The sequence below is a fragment of the Rhinatrema bivittatum genome, chromosome 6 (assembly GCF_901001135.1).
Source record: "Rhinatrema bivittatum chromosome 6, aRhiBiv1.1, whole genome shotgun sequence".
Lineage (NCBI taxonomy): Eukaryota > Metazoa > Chordata > Amphibia > Gymnophiona > Rhinatrematidae > Rhinatrema > Rhinatrema bivittatum.
Window position 1 is genome coordinate 247,492,040 of NC_042620.1, and position 16,249 is coordinate 247,508,288.

Here is a 16,249-nt window from a genome sequence, read left to right on the forward strand (position 1 = left end):
CTCTAACCTCCAGTTGTGTCACCAGTTCCTAAGTATTTTTTATAAGAAGTTCTAAAAGGGGTTCCTTTTCAAGCTGTACATAAATGCATCTTCCAGGGCAGAGGTGTTCAACCTGGTCTGATGTGACACAATGTTTTATATAAATAAATAAATATTTGCGACTAGAAAATAAAACTCTCAAGAAATTTTATAATTTACTATTAAGGAGACAGCTCCAGAAAGTAGTAGTCAAGCAATGGCTTTTTTGAGAAGGGACAGACAGCGTTTTCTAATATGACTCTTGAACCAATTTATGGAACTACATCGGAGAACTAAATAATGAAATGAAGCTGAAAACTCATGCTCTAAAGGTAGAGATGTGGAAGCAAGTTATGGACGAAGATGGAAGACCAGACTCTTGAGCTAAGCTCTGGAACAAGGTCTGGAATATGAAACATTCAAAATCAAAGCAGTGAACAAATAATAAGCAATTGGGAAGGTGAAAATACAAAAAGAGGATCTAAATAGTCAACTGAATACAATACCCCAGAGCCAGGCTCTCCTTGTGCTCCCCTAGGACCAGGCTCTCCTGATAGGCCGGGATCACCCTGCAAGACAATGCAAAAAGATTGCTATTTGACTGTACATATTACATAGCATTTAAATGTAGATTTTAACAAAATACAAATTCCAGGCATTATCTGATTTACACATTTTAATTCCTCCTAACTGCTCTACTTGTTCTGGATGATTCTTCTTAACCTGGAGTCTAAATAGTGATTCATAAGTCATTCTAAAACATAAAAAGCATATTCAGATTTAAATCCTGATCCTAGCGATGAGAAGCTTTGACATTCAGCAGTTCAGCCTCTAAGAATACAGCAGCTCAGCCCAACTTACCCTAATATTTATCTATTTATTTAAAAGGGGTATATATGCCACTTTTACAACAAACATCGGTCAAAACGGTTTACATCTATTAATATACATAAGTTACAATAGCTACAAGGAGACAACCTATAGCAAGTTGTACACTTGCTTACACCATAGGAGAATCAGAAATGATTCTTACAGTAAACATCCAGTGAGAATCCTTAGTGCCCTCAATCATTTATTCTGAAACTGAACATAAAAATGCACAGGAACTGACAACTGACTGCTGTGTAATTTACTAATGCAACAAAAGGCAGTGCATGAGGCTATGAAACAGTAACAAAAAGAAAGACAGGTAATCTATGGATGCAATGAAAGTGGTTTGCATGCATGTGTAACATGCCTAAATAGAAGGCAGAATAAGTGGAAGAGTCAGAATTTTTGGAAAAGATTATAAACAGAAATCCCATAGATGCAGTTGGGCCTGTCACTGGGCCAACTTGCACCTGGGGAGTAGGGCCAACTGCGGGGTCAATAAGGAGCAGGTTCCCCCCCGCTTAGGATAAGCTCAGTTTGCTAGAGCCCCCTTCTAATGATGCGGCCTATTAAAGGCTCAGGAGTGCTCCTGACACTACAGCAGCTGCCTGGAGCCTCGTACTCTGCCCCCTTATGAAATAGGGATGTGCAATCATTTTTCCTGAATTAGGAAATGTCAACAAAATTGCCTAATTCGGAATGGTTCGGGAGAACCGAAAAACGATTTAATTTTTTCCGAAATTTCGTAAAAAATTAATTTTTTAGTTAGTGCGCGCTAACGGGAGTTAGTGTGTGCTAATTCCCGTTAGTGCATGCTAACTCCAGATAGTGCGCACTAACCCAAAAATTGGGGCCCTCGGGAAAAAAAAACCCCAAACCGCTGGAAAAATGAAATTCCCGTGGGGGGCCCAAAACGAAGCACAATACGAAAATTTTACCCGAAGCACATTTTTATTATGAAGTGCACTGGTGCCTTGGACAGTTGACCACCTCATCCACCCCTTTCCATGGCCCTGGGTGCAATGGCAGAGGTTATGGACAGAAGAATTTATAAGAAAGAGATCAATGGGTCTTGTGAAAGACAGAACACATTTTAAAAACCTCATGGTTCTTGTGGAAGGGAGGTTATAAGATGGAAAATCATGAATATTAAGGTGTTACAGTCAGCAGGACTCACTTTTTTTTCTCTCTTACATTTTTTTTCAGAGATGGAAACACATTCCAAGGTTTCTGCTATCGGTCATTTCTGCCATCGGTAATTTTATGGGGAAAAAATCAATTGGGTGAGAAGCGGGATTCATTTTTTGGATTATATTATGAACTTCTGTGGAAGCTATAGTGTCAAAAGACGATCCATGTTGAATTTAATTTGAATGAGAGGAAATTGACTGGGAAGTCAAGTCTGGCTGGTTTATGGTCTTGTGGCAGTGATCACTGAGGTTGAGGAGAATAAAACTGTATCTGTAGGGTATAATGTCTTTTAGAGATGTGAATCGTGTCCTCGATCGTCTTAACGATCGATTTCGGCTGGGAGGGGGAGGGAATCGTATTGTTGCCGTTTGGGTGTGTAAAGTATCGTGAAAATCGTTAAAATCGTGAGCCGGCACACTAAAACCCCCTAAAACCCACCCCCGACCCTTTAAATTAAATCCCCCACCCTCCCGAAACCCCCCTCCCCAAATGCCTTAAATTACCTGGGGGTCCAGCGGCACACTAAAACACGGCACACTAAAACCCCCTAAAACCCACCCCGACCCTTTAAATTAAATCCCCCACCCTCCCGAACCCCCCCAAATGCCTTAAATTACCTGGGGGTCCGTAGCCTTAAATTACCTCCGTAGCGGCGGTCCGTTACTAAATCGGGGGAAGGGGGAGAGCAGGAAAAGCGGCACACTAAATCGTGTAGTCTTCAGCCGGCGCCATTTTGCAAAATGGCTGCGGCCATAGACCAAAACGATTCGACGCAGGAGGTCGTTCCGGACCCCCGCTGGACTTTTGTCAAGTCTTGTGGGGGTCAGGAGGCCCCCCCAAGCTGGCCAAAAGTTCCTGGGGGTCCAGCGGGGGTCCGGGAGCGATTTCCTGCCGCGAATCGTTTTCCGTACGGAAAATGGCGCCGGCAGGAGATCGACTGCAGGAGGTCGTTCAGCGAGGGAACCCTCGCTGAACGACCTCCTGCAGATCGACTGCAGATCGACTGCAGATCGACTGCAGGAGGTCGCTGAACGACCTCCTGCAGTCGATCTCCTGCCGGCGCCATTTTCCGTACGGAAAACGATTCGCGGCAGGAAATCGCTCCCGGACCCCCGCTGGACCCCCAGGAACTTTTGGCCAGCTTGGGGGGGGCCTCCTGACCCCCACAAGACTTGACAAAAGTCCAGCGGGGGTCCGGAACGACCTCCTGCGTCGAATCGTTTTGGTCTATGGCCGCCGCCATTTTGCGGCGGTCATTTTGCAAAATGGCGCCGGCTGAAGACTACACGATTTAGTGTGCCGCTTTTCCTGCTCTCCCCCTTCCCCCGATTTAGCTACGGACCGCCGCTACGGAGGTAATTTAAGGCTACGGACCCCCAGGTAATTTAAGGCATTTGGGGGGGGTTCGGGAGGGTGGGGGATTTAATTTAAAGGTTCGGGGTGGGTTTTAGGGGGTTTTAGTGTGCCGTGTTTTAGTGTGCCGCTGGACCCCCAGGTAATTTAAGGCATTGGGGGGGGGGGTTCGGGAGGGTGGGGGATTTAATTTAAAGGGTCGGGGGTGGGTTTTAGGGTGTTTTAGTGTGCCGGTTTTCCTGCCCTCCCCCTTCCCCCGATTTACGATTTTTTGACGATAAATCGGGGGAATTGGTATTGTATCGTGGCCCTAACGATTTTTGACGATTTAAAATATATCGGATGATATTTTAAATCGTCAAAAAACGATTCACATCCCTAATGTCTTTTGTGCTAAAAGAACTGCCCTCTCTGAGAGAAGGACATAGTTGCAGTAGAGAGTATCTGCGATGTGGAGCAGTGATCTTTTATAAGATCCATTGTTTCCTTCACTTTATTACCAAATAGGTATTCTTCTGTACATGGAGCATTTGACAATATATCATATACATCTTCTCATGTCTGATGCTCTGAGTCAGGCCATCCTATGGGCCCCTATGGATAAAACTGAATATCCTGCTGCCATACTGAAGGAATCATAAGTAGATCTTACAAGATGCTTTCCAAATTGATTTCCTGCAAATATTAAGTATGGTACACATCCTGCTTATCTGAAGAAAGAAAATCCAAGAGCTTTTGTAACTTTTCCAAAATATAGTGCAGGTATCACACCTTGATAACGAGATACACTGATATGTGAGCATAAAGCTTGGGGCCTGATTTTAAAAAGCAATTACATGCTTACAATTGGGTTTTACACGTGTGAATGCATTTTACCCATGTAAGTGGCCTTTTGAAAATTGCTACTACATATGTCGTCAACCATAGTATAATTACACGAAAGTGCAGTTTATGATGGTAACTTTCAGACTGGCATGTGGGCGCACTTTGGTGTGTGGGCATAGGCACAAGCCCAGATATGAAGCTATTTTACAACTTGAGCATACAGGGGTAAATTTTAAAAGATACGCGCAGGCGTACATGTGCACGCGCTACCTGGTGTGCCCACATGTACGCCCGATTTTATAACATGTGTGCTCATGTTATAAAATCAGGGGTCGGCGCGCACAAGGGGGTGCACACTACTGCATCATGCGCGCGCCGACGCCTGCAGCCTTCCCCCGTTCCTCCCCCCCTAAACTAACCTTCCCACCCCTTCCCCTAACCTATCCCCCCAGCCCTATCTTAAACCCCCCCCCCCAAAAAAATTATATTTTACCTGCCAGCAAGCGATCCCCTGCACAGCGGCAAATGGCCACTGTGCCGGAGGCCTCTGGCCCCGCCCCACCCCTTTTGTAAAGCTCCGGGTCTTAGACCCACTCTACGCGCTTAAATCTTTTAAAATCCGGCCCACAATTTTTTGTGGGCGGGTACCTAGGCACACAAATCTCGATTCTGCCATGTAAGTCAGGGTATTTTATAATTGGCATGCATCCAAGCCATTGCCAGTTTCACCAGTTCAACCAGTTAAGAGCTAGGTCCTCCAAACCCCCCTGGTTTGATAGCCTGCATTTCCCCAAGTTACCTCAGACCCTTTAAACCCCGCGGAAATGGCTAATTTATTTTATTTTTTTAAGTTACACCTCTTCCATAGCAGGAGTAAAGTTACATGGCAGCGGACTTGGGTGCGCACCGGGGCACGTCAGTGTTTATGCGCACATCTCTTGGCCACGCCCAGACCATGATCTTTTTTTTAAATCTTGTGAGATGTGCATGCAGCGGGAGATAGGTGCTCATCTGGGTGGCGTTTAAAATTTGGAGGGCATGTGCATGCCCTACTTGTACGTGCATCTCCCGATTTTGGCACATGGCAAGAATTTAAAATTCACCTGTATGTATGTAAGTGGCTTTTTGAAATTGCTTCAATAGTATATTACATTTACACAAGTAACTCCTTTTAAAATTACTTTCATAGAGTTTTGAAAAAGCATTGTTCCAAAAAAGGTCTAACATTTTGGATCCTTTTCTGTTTGAACTGAAAGAATGTCATGAATTTTTTTTTTTTTTTTAGTTCTTTTGGTTTGATTCTACCACTACTGAATGATGTGGTTATTAAGTCTTTTTTCAAACCCAGTGCTGGATGTACTTGATATTTTTCACCTAGCAATTTTGAAACTCTAAGTGTCATAGAAGGTGTCTTTCAGATCTTCATTTGAAGATCTCTTAGGAGTTGATGGCCGAGATAGTCACAGTCTGGTTGATTTGAAAAGCCTTACGTGCACCAAAACCGGGAAATACTCACCTGTCTCGGATCCATACGGGCCACGTGAATTTTAAAAGGCCCGCAACACATTATGCACACAACTTTTTTCTGGAAAAAGGGGTGTGGGCATTGTCTGGGCAGGGCATGGGCGGGGCATGGGCGGGGCATGGGCGGAACATAAGCAGGCCAGGCCTGAAGCAGGAATTCAGTGCATAAGTGTTTACGTGCACAAGAGCGTGCTAGGGTCCCCTATCGCGTAACTTTACTTCTTTTATGGATGGCATGTAAGATGCAAAATAAAAATGTCATGGCTAGTCAATGGGATTTTAAGGGTTAAAGCTAACAGGGTAAAAGGGAGAACATCTAGCTAGGGGGGTTAGGAAGTCCAATCCTTTACTTGGTTGACCTGGGAACGAACTGGGTAAACAGGTAACAGCGTCGGCGCACATGTCTACTAAAATTCCCCCAACTATCGCACGCACATTCACACATCAATATAATATCTTGCATGTATGGATATGCATAAAGCCAACTTGCGCGTGAATGCACACATGTACATGCATATATTTTAAAATTGCTGCATCCATGTGCGCAAGCTGACAAACGCGCGTACATGCGCATCCGCACTTGGGTCTTAAAATTTAGCTAAGTATCTTTAGATAAATTCAGATATTTCAGGATTCTTAACATTGAAGTTCTTGTCTCTGCCTTCTCCTGTAGATCAAAGGAGTTTGCTTGGGTCATTGTCTGTATCAATGCTGGTATAGAGAGATACTCCATAGTTGTGCTCCTCACTGATGGAGAAAAAGTTTGGATAGTAGCCCTGGTGAATCCTCTAAATCTGATTCAGATCCTGCAAGTCATATTTTATCTTCCATGTGTGCTCTGATTCTAAATTGGACTCAGGAAGGGCAAGGAATATGCGAACTGGTAAACAGAAAGTTATATACTTTTTTGAGGCAACCTTCCAAGAAATTTGAGGATATATTTCCAAGCTGAATGACTTCAAAGAGTGATCTCCTTCACTGAGCTGGGTTGAGCCTGAGTTTGCCAAAGAGTAGAATTCATGATAAGTGGACTTTAGTGTAGGTTCTACCCCCACTGAAGTGGAGGCATATGTGGTCACATGATTTTTTACCGTTCTGTCTACGTCCTTCTGACATTCTGCTTTAAGTAATTACTCTGATGCAGTTTCTGGACATAGTATATCCTCCTGTGTTACTAATGGCAACACTGGTCACAAGTAAACAGGAGATGGAATAGGAAAGTTAAGAGATAGGATCGATGATAAAGATGCATTTAGCCTCAACATCAGTGCCAGTGGCATCAAGCTTGATGAGCCCAGTCTTGATTCCAAAGCACAGGGTATTAGTGTGGAACAGCTTGGTACCAATATTGATGTACTTGACATCAACATGGATGCAGTTGGCATTGAGAGAATGTCCACTTACCTGGGTCATTTTGGAGGACAAACCTCCACAATTTTCTCATTGTTCAAATGGAACACGCTGATGCATTACCTCAGTGCTGAAGCTTGACATCAGAACTTGATGTTGATCACTCTCACTCTGGCTATCTTTGGATGTAGTGTTATCCAGCCTTGAACTTGACTCTGAAGGAGCAACTACCACCTTCAGTGTTGAAGGTTCTGAAAAGATTGTCTTCAAAGTTGATGACTTTGATGTTGAATGTTTTGACGGCTTGGACGTCAACAATGAAGTCAGTACCAAGATTATAAAGATCTGGAAGATCTCCTTAAATCCTGGCCTTTATAGTTTTGTAGCTGAAGGAGATGTGTAAACGGATTATATAAATTTTAACATCATATTCAATTTCCAGACAAAAATACACTATTTATGGTGTCAGTGGTAGACATTTTTCTATTCCAGGAAAGGTGCCTTTTAAACTCTGTGGCTTTTTATTATTTTCTTTGGTTTAAATCCCACCCGTATTGATTTACATCATCATTTACGTGGCACATTATGATTGGCAATGTTGCCTTTTAAAGAAAGGGGCGCGCTTCTACTCATTCTGGGTGGAAGAAACGCAACATCGGCAGACGCCGCCATCCCATGCCGTCCCTAGCACTATGTCCGTGTAGCGAATACTCCCTTTACTACTGCTAAGTATTGATTTTTGTGTGACATTATCGTTATTAATCATGGTTTTTTGCATTGACAGCTATTTCGGCCCCCGACGAAGGCACGAGCCGAAACACGGATCCAGTGTCGGGCTTTTTCCATGCTAGCCTCATCTGAAGAACATGGCGTTTCTTCACTTAAGCTAAGTTCATGTCAATGTGACTTACAAAAGAAAAATCATTATATTTTTACCACTAATAAGTGACAATTTTTATTCTCACGGAAGCACAAAAAAAACATATACAACTATGACCTATGATTATAAAGGTGGGCAAATACAATTTATGCTAATTTAGCATTACTAACTATGCCGTTTTATGAGGTCTGGTGATCAAAAAAAATTTTCTCTCACTTGAGGTGACTCAGAATTCTTGTTGTTAAAATTGTGATGCTACAGCAGTTTTTTGAGAGATTTATATTTCGCTGTTATCACTGCATGTAATTTTTGTAGAGAGTCTTTTTGGTATATATATTTTTATTATTAGCCATTGTGGAGAAAGTTTTGTCTGCGAAATCAAATTTAAAAATCTTATAGAATTCGTGAAAATGCCCAAAGCCCCAAATTTGAAGACCTGAAACTATGGAAAGCAATTTTTCAGAAAAAGAAAGCTGATAACTGAGGGAATCTTGCAACCAAAGTAGAGAGCACCAAAGAACATAACTAATTGTGGATAAATTAAGACTGAAGGAGCCTCATGCTGTATGTGCATATGCAGTAGGGATGTGAATCGTTTTTCTGACGGATGAAAATATCGTACGATATTTTCAAATCCTTCAGGTATCGGGGGGGGGCTCCCTGAAAGCAATAGGAAAACCCCACAAAATTTTTGTGTAGTTTTCTTATCGTTTGGGGGGGGGGGGGGGAAGAAAGGGCACACAGAAAATAAAACCCCAAACCCACCCCGACCCTTTAAATCTAATTATTTAGAATCCCCCACCCTCCCGACCCCCCCATTTTTAAAGATGGGGCCGGCTGTCCATTGCTCCTACCATGTGACTGGGGCCGGCCAATGGCACTGATAGCTCCTGTTACATGGTAAGGGTAAAGGGCCATCGGCGCCATTTTGTTTACTGGCAGCCGACGGCCTGAGAGCGGGAGATCGCTCCCGGGTCCCCCGCTGGACACCAGGTACTTTAGAAAAGTTTTGGTGTGGTCAGGAGGGTGGGGTTTCTAAATAATTAGATTTAAAGGGTCAGGGTGGGTTGGGTTTTTTTCGGCTCGGGACAGCCAAAAAAAAAAACAGTCAGAACCACGGGAAATGAAGATTTCCCACAGTTCTACGAACACAATTCTGGAACCGATTCCGGAACCGATTCACATCTCTAATATGCAGTGCCAGTCATGCATTTGATGGAAACGCCTTTTTAGCTAGAACTAGATGCCAATGTTATCTCTCACACATGGGACTGACTTTTCTTCTTGTCCTTAGAAAATCAGGTATAATAGATATCTTACCGGGTCACCTTTCCCTCCTTTGGAGCCAGGAGCACCTTTAGTTCCAGGGTCACCTCTTCCACCCTAGTGAAAAGAAATAAGGAAAATAGGAAATATTAAAGACACCATTGATGTGTTCAAACATTAGAATTCTTGATCTGGATTCATATAAATAAGGATGTTTGTTAATGAGTGAATAAAGCTCTTAATATCATCAATGTAAATGAACCTTTATATTCAATAGGGCTTGCTAGGTTTGGTGCACAGGTGGGAATGCCCACTTTGCAGAAAATCCTTATTTTTCTCCAAGAATATCATTAAAGGTACAATTGTGTTACAACAGAGATAAATGGTCAGGTACTAAAGCTACTGGGAACATGCTAGAATTCATAGGCATTATCAGGCAAGTTTTCAAATTTTTTTTCCTGGCTGTCTTGAGCCAAATTTTCAGCCAAACTTACCAGGTCATTCATCAAAATGCATTATGGCATTAATGCATGCGATAAGACATTAACGCATGCGATAATAATGCTAGTGTGTGTCACGAATGCAAATTTTTGGAAGGGGCAAGATCAGGGAAGAGGATGGGTGGGATTTAGGAAAATTGTGTTATGGCAATTTCGGGCATATCACACAGCCTAATGCCAGGAAAAAAGGTGTAGTTATTTCCAACGTTAAAACCGCGTGATAGCATGTGTTATGCTATCACACAGTGCGATATTACCCTTCATTTTCCTAAATCCTGCCAAACTCCTCTCTGATGCCACCCCGTCCAAAAGATTTGCACTCGTGCCACACACTAGCATTTGTTAACTCATGCGTTATGGCATTAATGCTGCATTATTGCGTGCGTTAACGCCATTACGCATTGTGATGAATGACCCGGTTAGAGAGTAATTTTCAACAGCCTGCAAAGAGCTAAAGTTTGCATGCATACTTTAGTCTGAATTCTTAAAGTGGAGTTATACACATGGGGTAGATTTTAAAAGGTGCGCGCGGGCGTACATGTGCGTGCGCTACCCTGCGCGCACACATGTATGCCCGATTTTATAACATATAAGTTGTGCACGCCAGCCAAGCACAGCAACAAATGGCCGCTATGCCTGCCTCTGACCCCGCCCCCGGACCGCCCACGCCCCGCCCCTTTTTGCAAGCCCCAGGACTTACATGCATCCCGGGGCTTTACGTGCGTTGCCGGGCCTTTTTAAAATAGGCCCGGTGCGGGTAACCTTTTTAAAATCCGGCCCATAAATCTGCTTTAAAAATTCCTGACTTGTGCCAGTTTGCATGTGAAACTGCTTGTATAAAGTTACATCTGCGCCTGAGCAGGTATAACTTTCTATGTGTACATTTGCCCACATATTTTTGAAAATCAAAATTATCTGCATTTCTGTTTTTCCCCACACAGCCCCTGGACCATTTTCAAAACCAATTTATGGGCAGAAACTAGGGTCGATACACTTACAATAGCTTTAAAATTACCCCCTTACTGTCTAATTTTAAAAGGAACACACGTGCGTCCATAAATGCAGCACATCTCTGCCTGCATGCTGATACGCACAATTTTATAACATGCGCACAAGTACTCAAGTATCATTTAAAATGCCCTTGCCACGCATGTGTGTGCGTGTAATCCTAAGAGGCGGCTTGAGTGAATGCCCCGTGTGTATTTCCACTAGGAATTTAGTGTCTTTTACGTACGTATGCAGGCAGATTTAAAAACATGCTCACAAAAGGGATAAACCATTTTTTAAATTAGTCCACCAATTTATCCAGTTGATATGGAGGTCTTCAAGACCCCTCTGGTTCTTCATTCTGTAAGCACCCACACTTGTCCCCAAATCTCCTCCAGACTTGCTCCTCATCAGGACCCGCAGTAAAGTTACGTGGACAGCACGCAGACGCAGGTCATGATCAACTTTTTGAAAATTTGAAGTTACACGCGTAAGTCTTAGCCCTGCCCTGGAACACCCATGGCCCTTCCATGCCCCGCCCCTTTCCACTCCCTTATACTTGACATGCGCAAGATTATGTACATGCGTACTTCGTGGCTTCTTAAAATTTGCGCTGCTCACGGGAGGCCTGCATACATGCCTATGTGGCCTGTTTTTTCGGGAGCAACGCTTTTAAAATCTACCTCAGTGTGTGCGCTACATCATTTTAGTGTGCATTAAATGTGTTTTTACATGTACATTTTATTGGTATGTGCATAATCAGTCATGTACATACATATTTCATTTAGGGGTAGATTTTCAAAGGGTTGCGTGCGCAAGATACGCTCGCAACCCTCAAAAACCTACCCCTGCCTCCCCCTGCACGCGTCAAGCCTATCTTGCATAGGCTCGGCGGCGCGCGCAAGCCCCGGGACGCGCGTAAGTCCCGGGGCTTGAAAAAATGGGTGTTCCGGGGGCAGGGCCGAGGCCTCCGGAACAGCCACCGGGCCGGGGGATGGAGAGCCGGCGCGCGCAAGTTATTCCTGCCCGGAGGCAGGCGTAACTTCTTCAATAAAGGTCGGGGGGGGGGGGGGGGTTTAGTTAGGGCTGGGGGGCAGTTTAGATAGGGGAAGGGAGAGGAAGGTGCAGCCCTAATCATTTCTATACTAGTCCCTTTGCAATATCACATAGTAAAACATTCAATAAAGTTAGACACAGGACTAATCTCTGTGGCACTGTACTGGCAAACCCCCTCTCCATGATGACATGAGAGCTAGACCTTTGTTACCTATCACTTAAATAATTTCTATCTTCACTTTACACTTTAAGACCCATCCCTAGGTTTCTTAGCTTGTTAATCAGCCTCCAGTGTGAAATAGGGACAAGGGGCTTATTTAAATTCTAATACATTAAATTAAGTGCTCTTCCTGATCTAATACCCTGGTTACTCAAAGAAATTCATCCAATGTATTTGATATGCTCTCCCTCTGGTAACACCATGCTACATCAAATCTTGTAGACTGCCGTATTCCAGATATCCTATCAGCCTTTCTTTTAGTAGTGATTCCATTAATGTCCCCATCACCAAGGTAAAGATAATTGGCTTGAAGTTTGTCTACATCCTTTTGGTAGAAAAAAGACCAAAACTCTAGTACATATTCCAGGTGAGACCTCACTAAAATCATTTTCCTGGAGCTAATCATGCTTTTCAGGTATTAGACCCTGTGGTGCACCCAATCACTGTCTGACTCTAATATAGTTTCTCCTCTCAGCTTATATATTGTTTACTTTTGTTATTAAGAGGTGCATGCCCTTATGCTTATGTTGAATTGCATTCTCCTAACTTATCCATGGTTTGAAAATCATTTAATGCCTATCATTTGTTTTGTGTATTCTAGAGGCAAAATATTACATACCAGTGGACCAGGAGGACCTTTGTCACCTTTATCTCCCTGGAAAAGCAGATACAAACATTCCTTAGGTTTCACACAAAGCCATAATTTGAAACATTAATTGATACTTTTTTATGTTGTAGATTATTCCATAAGTTCAAGCATGCTCTCCTTGCAGTAGGTGAATATGTTAAATCATGCATCTTTTGTTTTGCAGAATATATATATATATATATATATATATATATATATATATATAAAATCATGCAGTTTCAGAATGTTCTCTGGAATCAAGCATGCACCACTGAGGACAGAGGTTTCCATAAGCCGAAACATGCATCAACAAAAGAAATCCTACAGATTTTATTTTTTTTTAATTTTAAAATCCTATAGATCGATGAGCAAATCGTATACATACTGGAAGCCCTCTGGTACCAGGATAGCTGAAGCCAGGTCTGCCTCTGTCACCCTTTGTAAGGATAGAAAGAACAATTTATTTAATATACCTCAGCAGTGCCTATCTCCTCTTATTACAGGACAATCTATTTCCAGAAAAACCTTTCTTCTTAATATAAAAGAAAACAAACATTTATATTTCTTGGCATCATTCCCCTAGTCAATTTTTTTTTAAAGCAAATGCAGTCCATATTCTCCCTTTTCCTAGCATAACATGTTTCAGATATAATTAACTCAGGTCTAATGTTATCTGCCAATTATAATTAAATATCTGCATTTCTTTCCCAAAATGCCCCTGGAGTGCCTCTTTTTTATCCAGCTAGATTTTATCCAGATGACTTTATCCTGCTAAAATCTAGCCGATAAGGGGCTGAATATACAACAGCTTGCCATTTAGATGGATAATGTTCGAGTTATCCATCTATAAAGCTTTGAATATTGACCTCATGTATATCATTTTATTTTCCCATTTATGTTCTCTCATGTCATTTCAAGCAAAACCAATGGGAGAAGCAAAGCATTAAATTTAATATTTTAATATTTTGTATATCTAAACCATGAGGCCAATATTCAGTTGGCCATTTAGTGGACAAGTTATCCAGCAAAAACCAGATTTGAGTGGATCAAGAATGTCTTGAGATGAAAGAAAGTCAAGACAGCAGTGGCAAACAGCACAGCAAAATAGAGGAGAGGAATGGGTCAACAGTTAGCAGGACAGGACAGGATTTTTGAGGCATGGTGTAATCACAGCATGGTTGAAGGCAACAGGATAAGTAGAAGTAGAAAGTGATAGATTGAGGACATGGCAGATGGAAGAGATGACTGCAGGGGATACAGAGTTGAGGAACTGGGTGGAAATAGAATCAAAGGAACAAGTTTGGTGGAGGAGAGAAAATGGGCAGTTTCCTCCACTATGACTTCAGGAGAGTTGGTGGAGGCTAGGGGAAGTGTAAAGGAAAGAAGTGGGGGATAGAGAAGTAGAGGTGACCTAGTTGAGAACTCAAGACTGATTTTGTTTATCTTGTCATGGGAGTAGTCAGCCATGATCTGGGCAGAGAGTGAAGGGGGAAAGGAATTAAAGTAAGTTTGAGTGTGCTAAAGGTATGGCAATGGCTGGATGTAAGAAAGTTTGTCAGATGGCTGTAGTAGGTTTGCTTGGCAATAGCAGTCTGGAAGAAGGTCAGTATGAATTTGAAATGCATTATTCTGCATGAGCATGGGATTTTAGCCAGAGCAGGCACAGAAACATAAGAAAATTTGAAGGGTAAACCAAAACTTAGGTTTCATGCACTTAAAAGATGAGTAAAGGGAGGGGCAAGAGTGTCTAAAATGGAGAAGCGTATAGTGTTGTAAGAAGAAACTCTTCATCAACTGACTCCGACAATGTAGTGGAGGAAAGGAGAGATGAAAAAATAATGGAGAGGATACAAGAGTCGACAGCTTGGAGATTCTTGAAAGTGTTCTTGATGACTAGCATACCTGGGAATGTTTGAGTTCTGCTCACCCTGAGATTTCTCATGATTAGCGGAGGGAGGGGGGATAGTGAGGGTAGGAGAGTGAGTACAGCGACACAACACACTTTCTTTCTTCCCTCTCCCAACAAACAACAACAGGCATTCTTTACCACAGGCACCTGCAATCTTCATGCACAGGGCTGGTTCAAAGGTCTGAGGCATTCTAGGCAGACCAATGTAACACTGCCCCCTCCCCTCCCTCACCCCAACCCACCTTGAGTTGGAAGTGCACCTCTTACAGTGGTAGATAGATAGAGAGTCGTGTTCTCCCTGTTATGGTTCTCTCTCTCTTTCTCATGCTCTGTGATTGCTGGACCTCCAAAGCAGGTCCTTGTGCACACTGATGGCACTTGCCTAGTCCTTTGAAGCCACTTCTTCGCCTTGGGTATCTGTGCCACTCAGAGATTTTATGGCCCTACCCGGAGACCCAGCAATATATCTAAATTTCCAGAGTCTCTGGGCTAAATCAGGAGAGTTCCCAGGTATGGTGACTAGATGAGGCTGTGTGGGAGGGTGGTTTAGTGTGAAAACAGATGATGGTCTGAGAAAGGAAGAACTGAGTTTGAGAGACAGCAGTTGGATGCAAAGACTAGGTCAAGGCAGTGGCCATGCTTGTGAAAAGAGGTGGTAGAGCAAAGTTGGAGATCAAATGAGAAAGTTAAAGAAAGGAGTGTTGAGGCATAAGGGTTAGAGGGATCATCAACATGGAGGTTAGACTTGCCAAGAACAAGAAAAGGGGAAGATGGGTCAAGGAAGATGGAAAGCCTAGAATCAAAGTCGTTAAAAAAGTAAGAGTGGGATTTATCAGGGGGGGGGTCTATAAATGACCGCTACCCAAAGACCCGGTGGGGTGAATTGGCAGATTGCGTGGTCCTCAACTGAAGAAAAATAGTGGCACTGAGGTGGAAGAAGGGGTTGAGGGGGGGGGGAGCAGCAGTTCAACCCCACTACCACAGTCTTCTGTACGAGGTGTATGGGAGAAAAGAACCTTCATGACAGAAAGCAGAAACTGAAGCAGAGTCTTCAAGGAAAAGCCAGTCAAGGCAAATAAATGAAGAGTACAAGAGATACATTTCATGAATATAGGCAAGTTTGTTGGAAATAGAGTGGGTATTCCACAGGAAACACAAGAAAGGAAGAGAAGAGGGAGGGAGAAAGGGAATAGTGTTAAGACTGAAGAGGTAACAGTTTTATATGTACTGATTGAGTGAAAGTTGCCTTGGAGGGCCAGGACTGGGATTGATTTCCCCAGCTGAGGGTAGGAGGTGGAACAGGAGAATATATAGAAGAGAGGTAGAGGTGTGACGACAGCAACAAGGATGAGGTGCTTGTCAGGGAGAGTGGAGATGACTGTATGAGAGGAAGAAAACTTTGAAGTTCAAGAGCAGTTTACAATGCAGATGACAGAATGGCTGGAAAGATAAAGAAAGGAGAATTTGGTGTTTGCAGCAGGGATTAAGACTGAGGAGTATTATCATCAGGAAGGGAAAACATAGTGGAGCCATAGGAAATAAAAAGAAGCCTGCAAACTTCCCAGCTATCCGGCTGCTTGAGGAATGTAGGATGAGAGCAGTTCAGGCCCAAGGTGAGTTGAGTTGACTTTCGGAGTTGATCACTGAGACAGTTGGCTGAAGTATACAGATA

The 16,249-nt window shown here is 43.0% G+C and overlaps 1 protein-coding gene across 2 annotated transcripts in view; it reads right to left on the reverse strand.

The window, feature by feature from the left end:
* COL6A2 (collagen type VI alpha 2 chain) overlaps positions 1-16,249 on the reverse strand; it is a 132,479-nt gene that overhangs the window by 27,344 nt on the left and 88,886 nt on the right. For both annotated transcript variants that reach the window (XM_029606734.1, XM_029606735.1), the window contains exons 19-22: positions 13,054-13,104; positions 12,660-12,695; positions 9,332-9,394; positions 525-587 (exon numbers count right to left, since the gene is read on the reverse strand). In XM_029606734.1, coding sequence (XP_029462594.1) covers positions 525-587; positions 9,332-9,394; positions 12,660-12,695; positions 13,054-13,104 — 213 coding nt within the window. The remainder of the gene's footprint in view (positions 1-524; positions 588-9,331; positions 9,395-12,659; positions 12,696-13,053; positions 13,105-16,249) is intronic.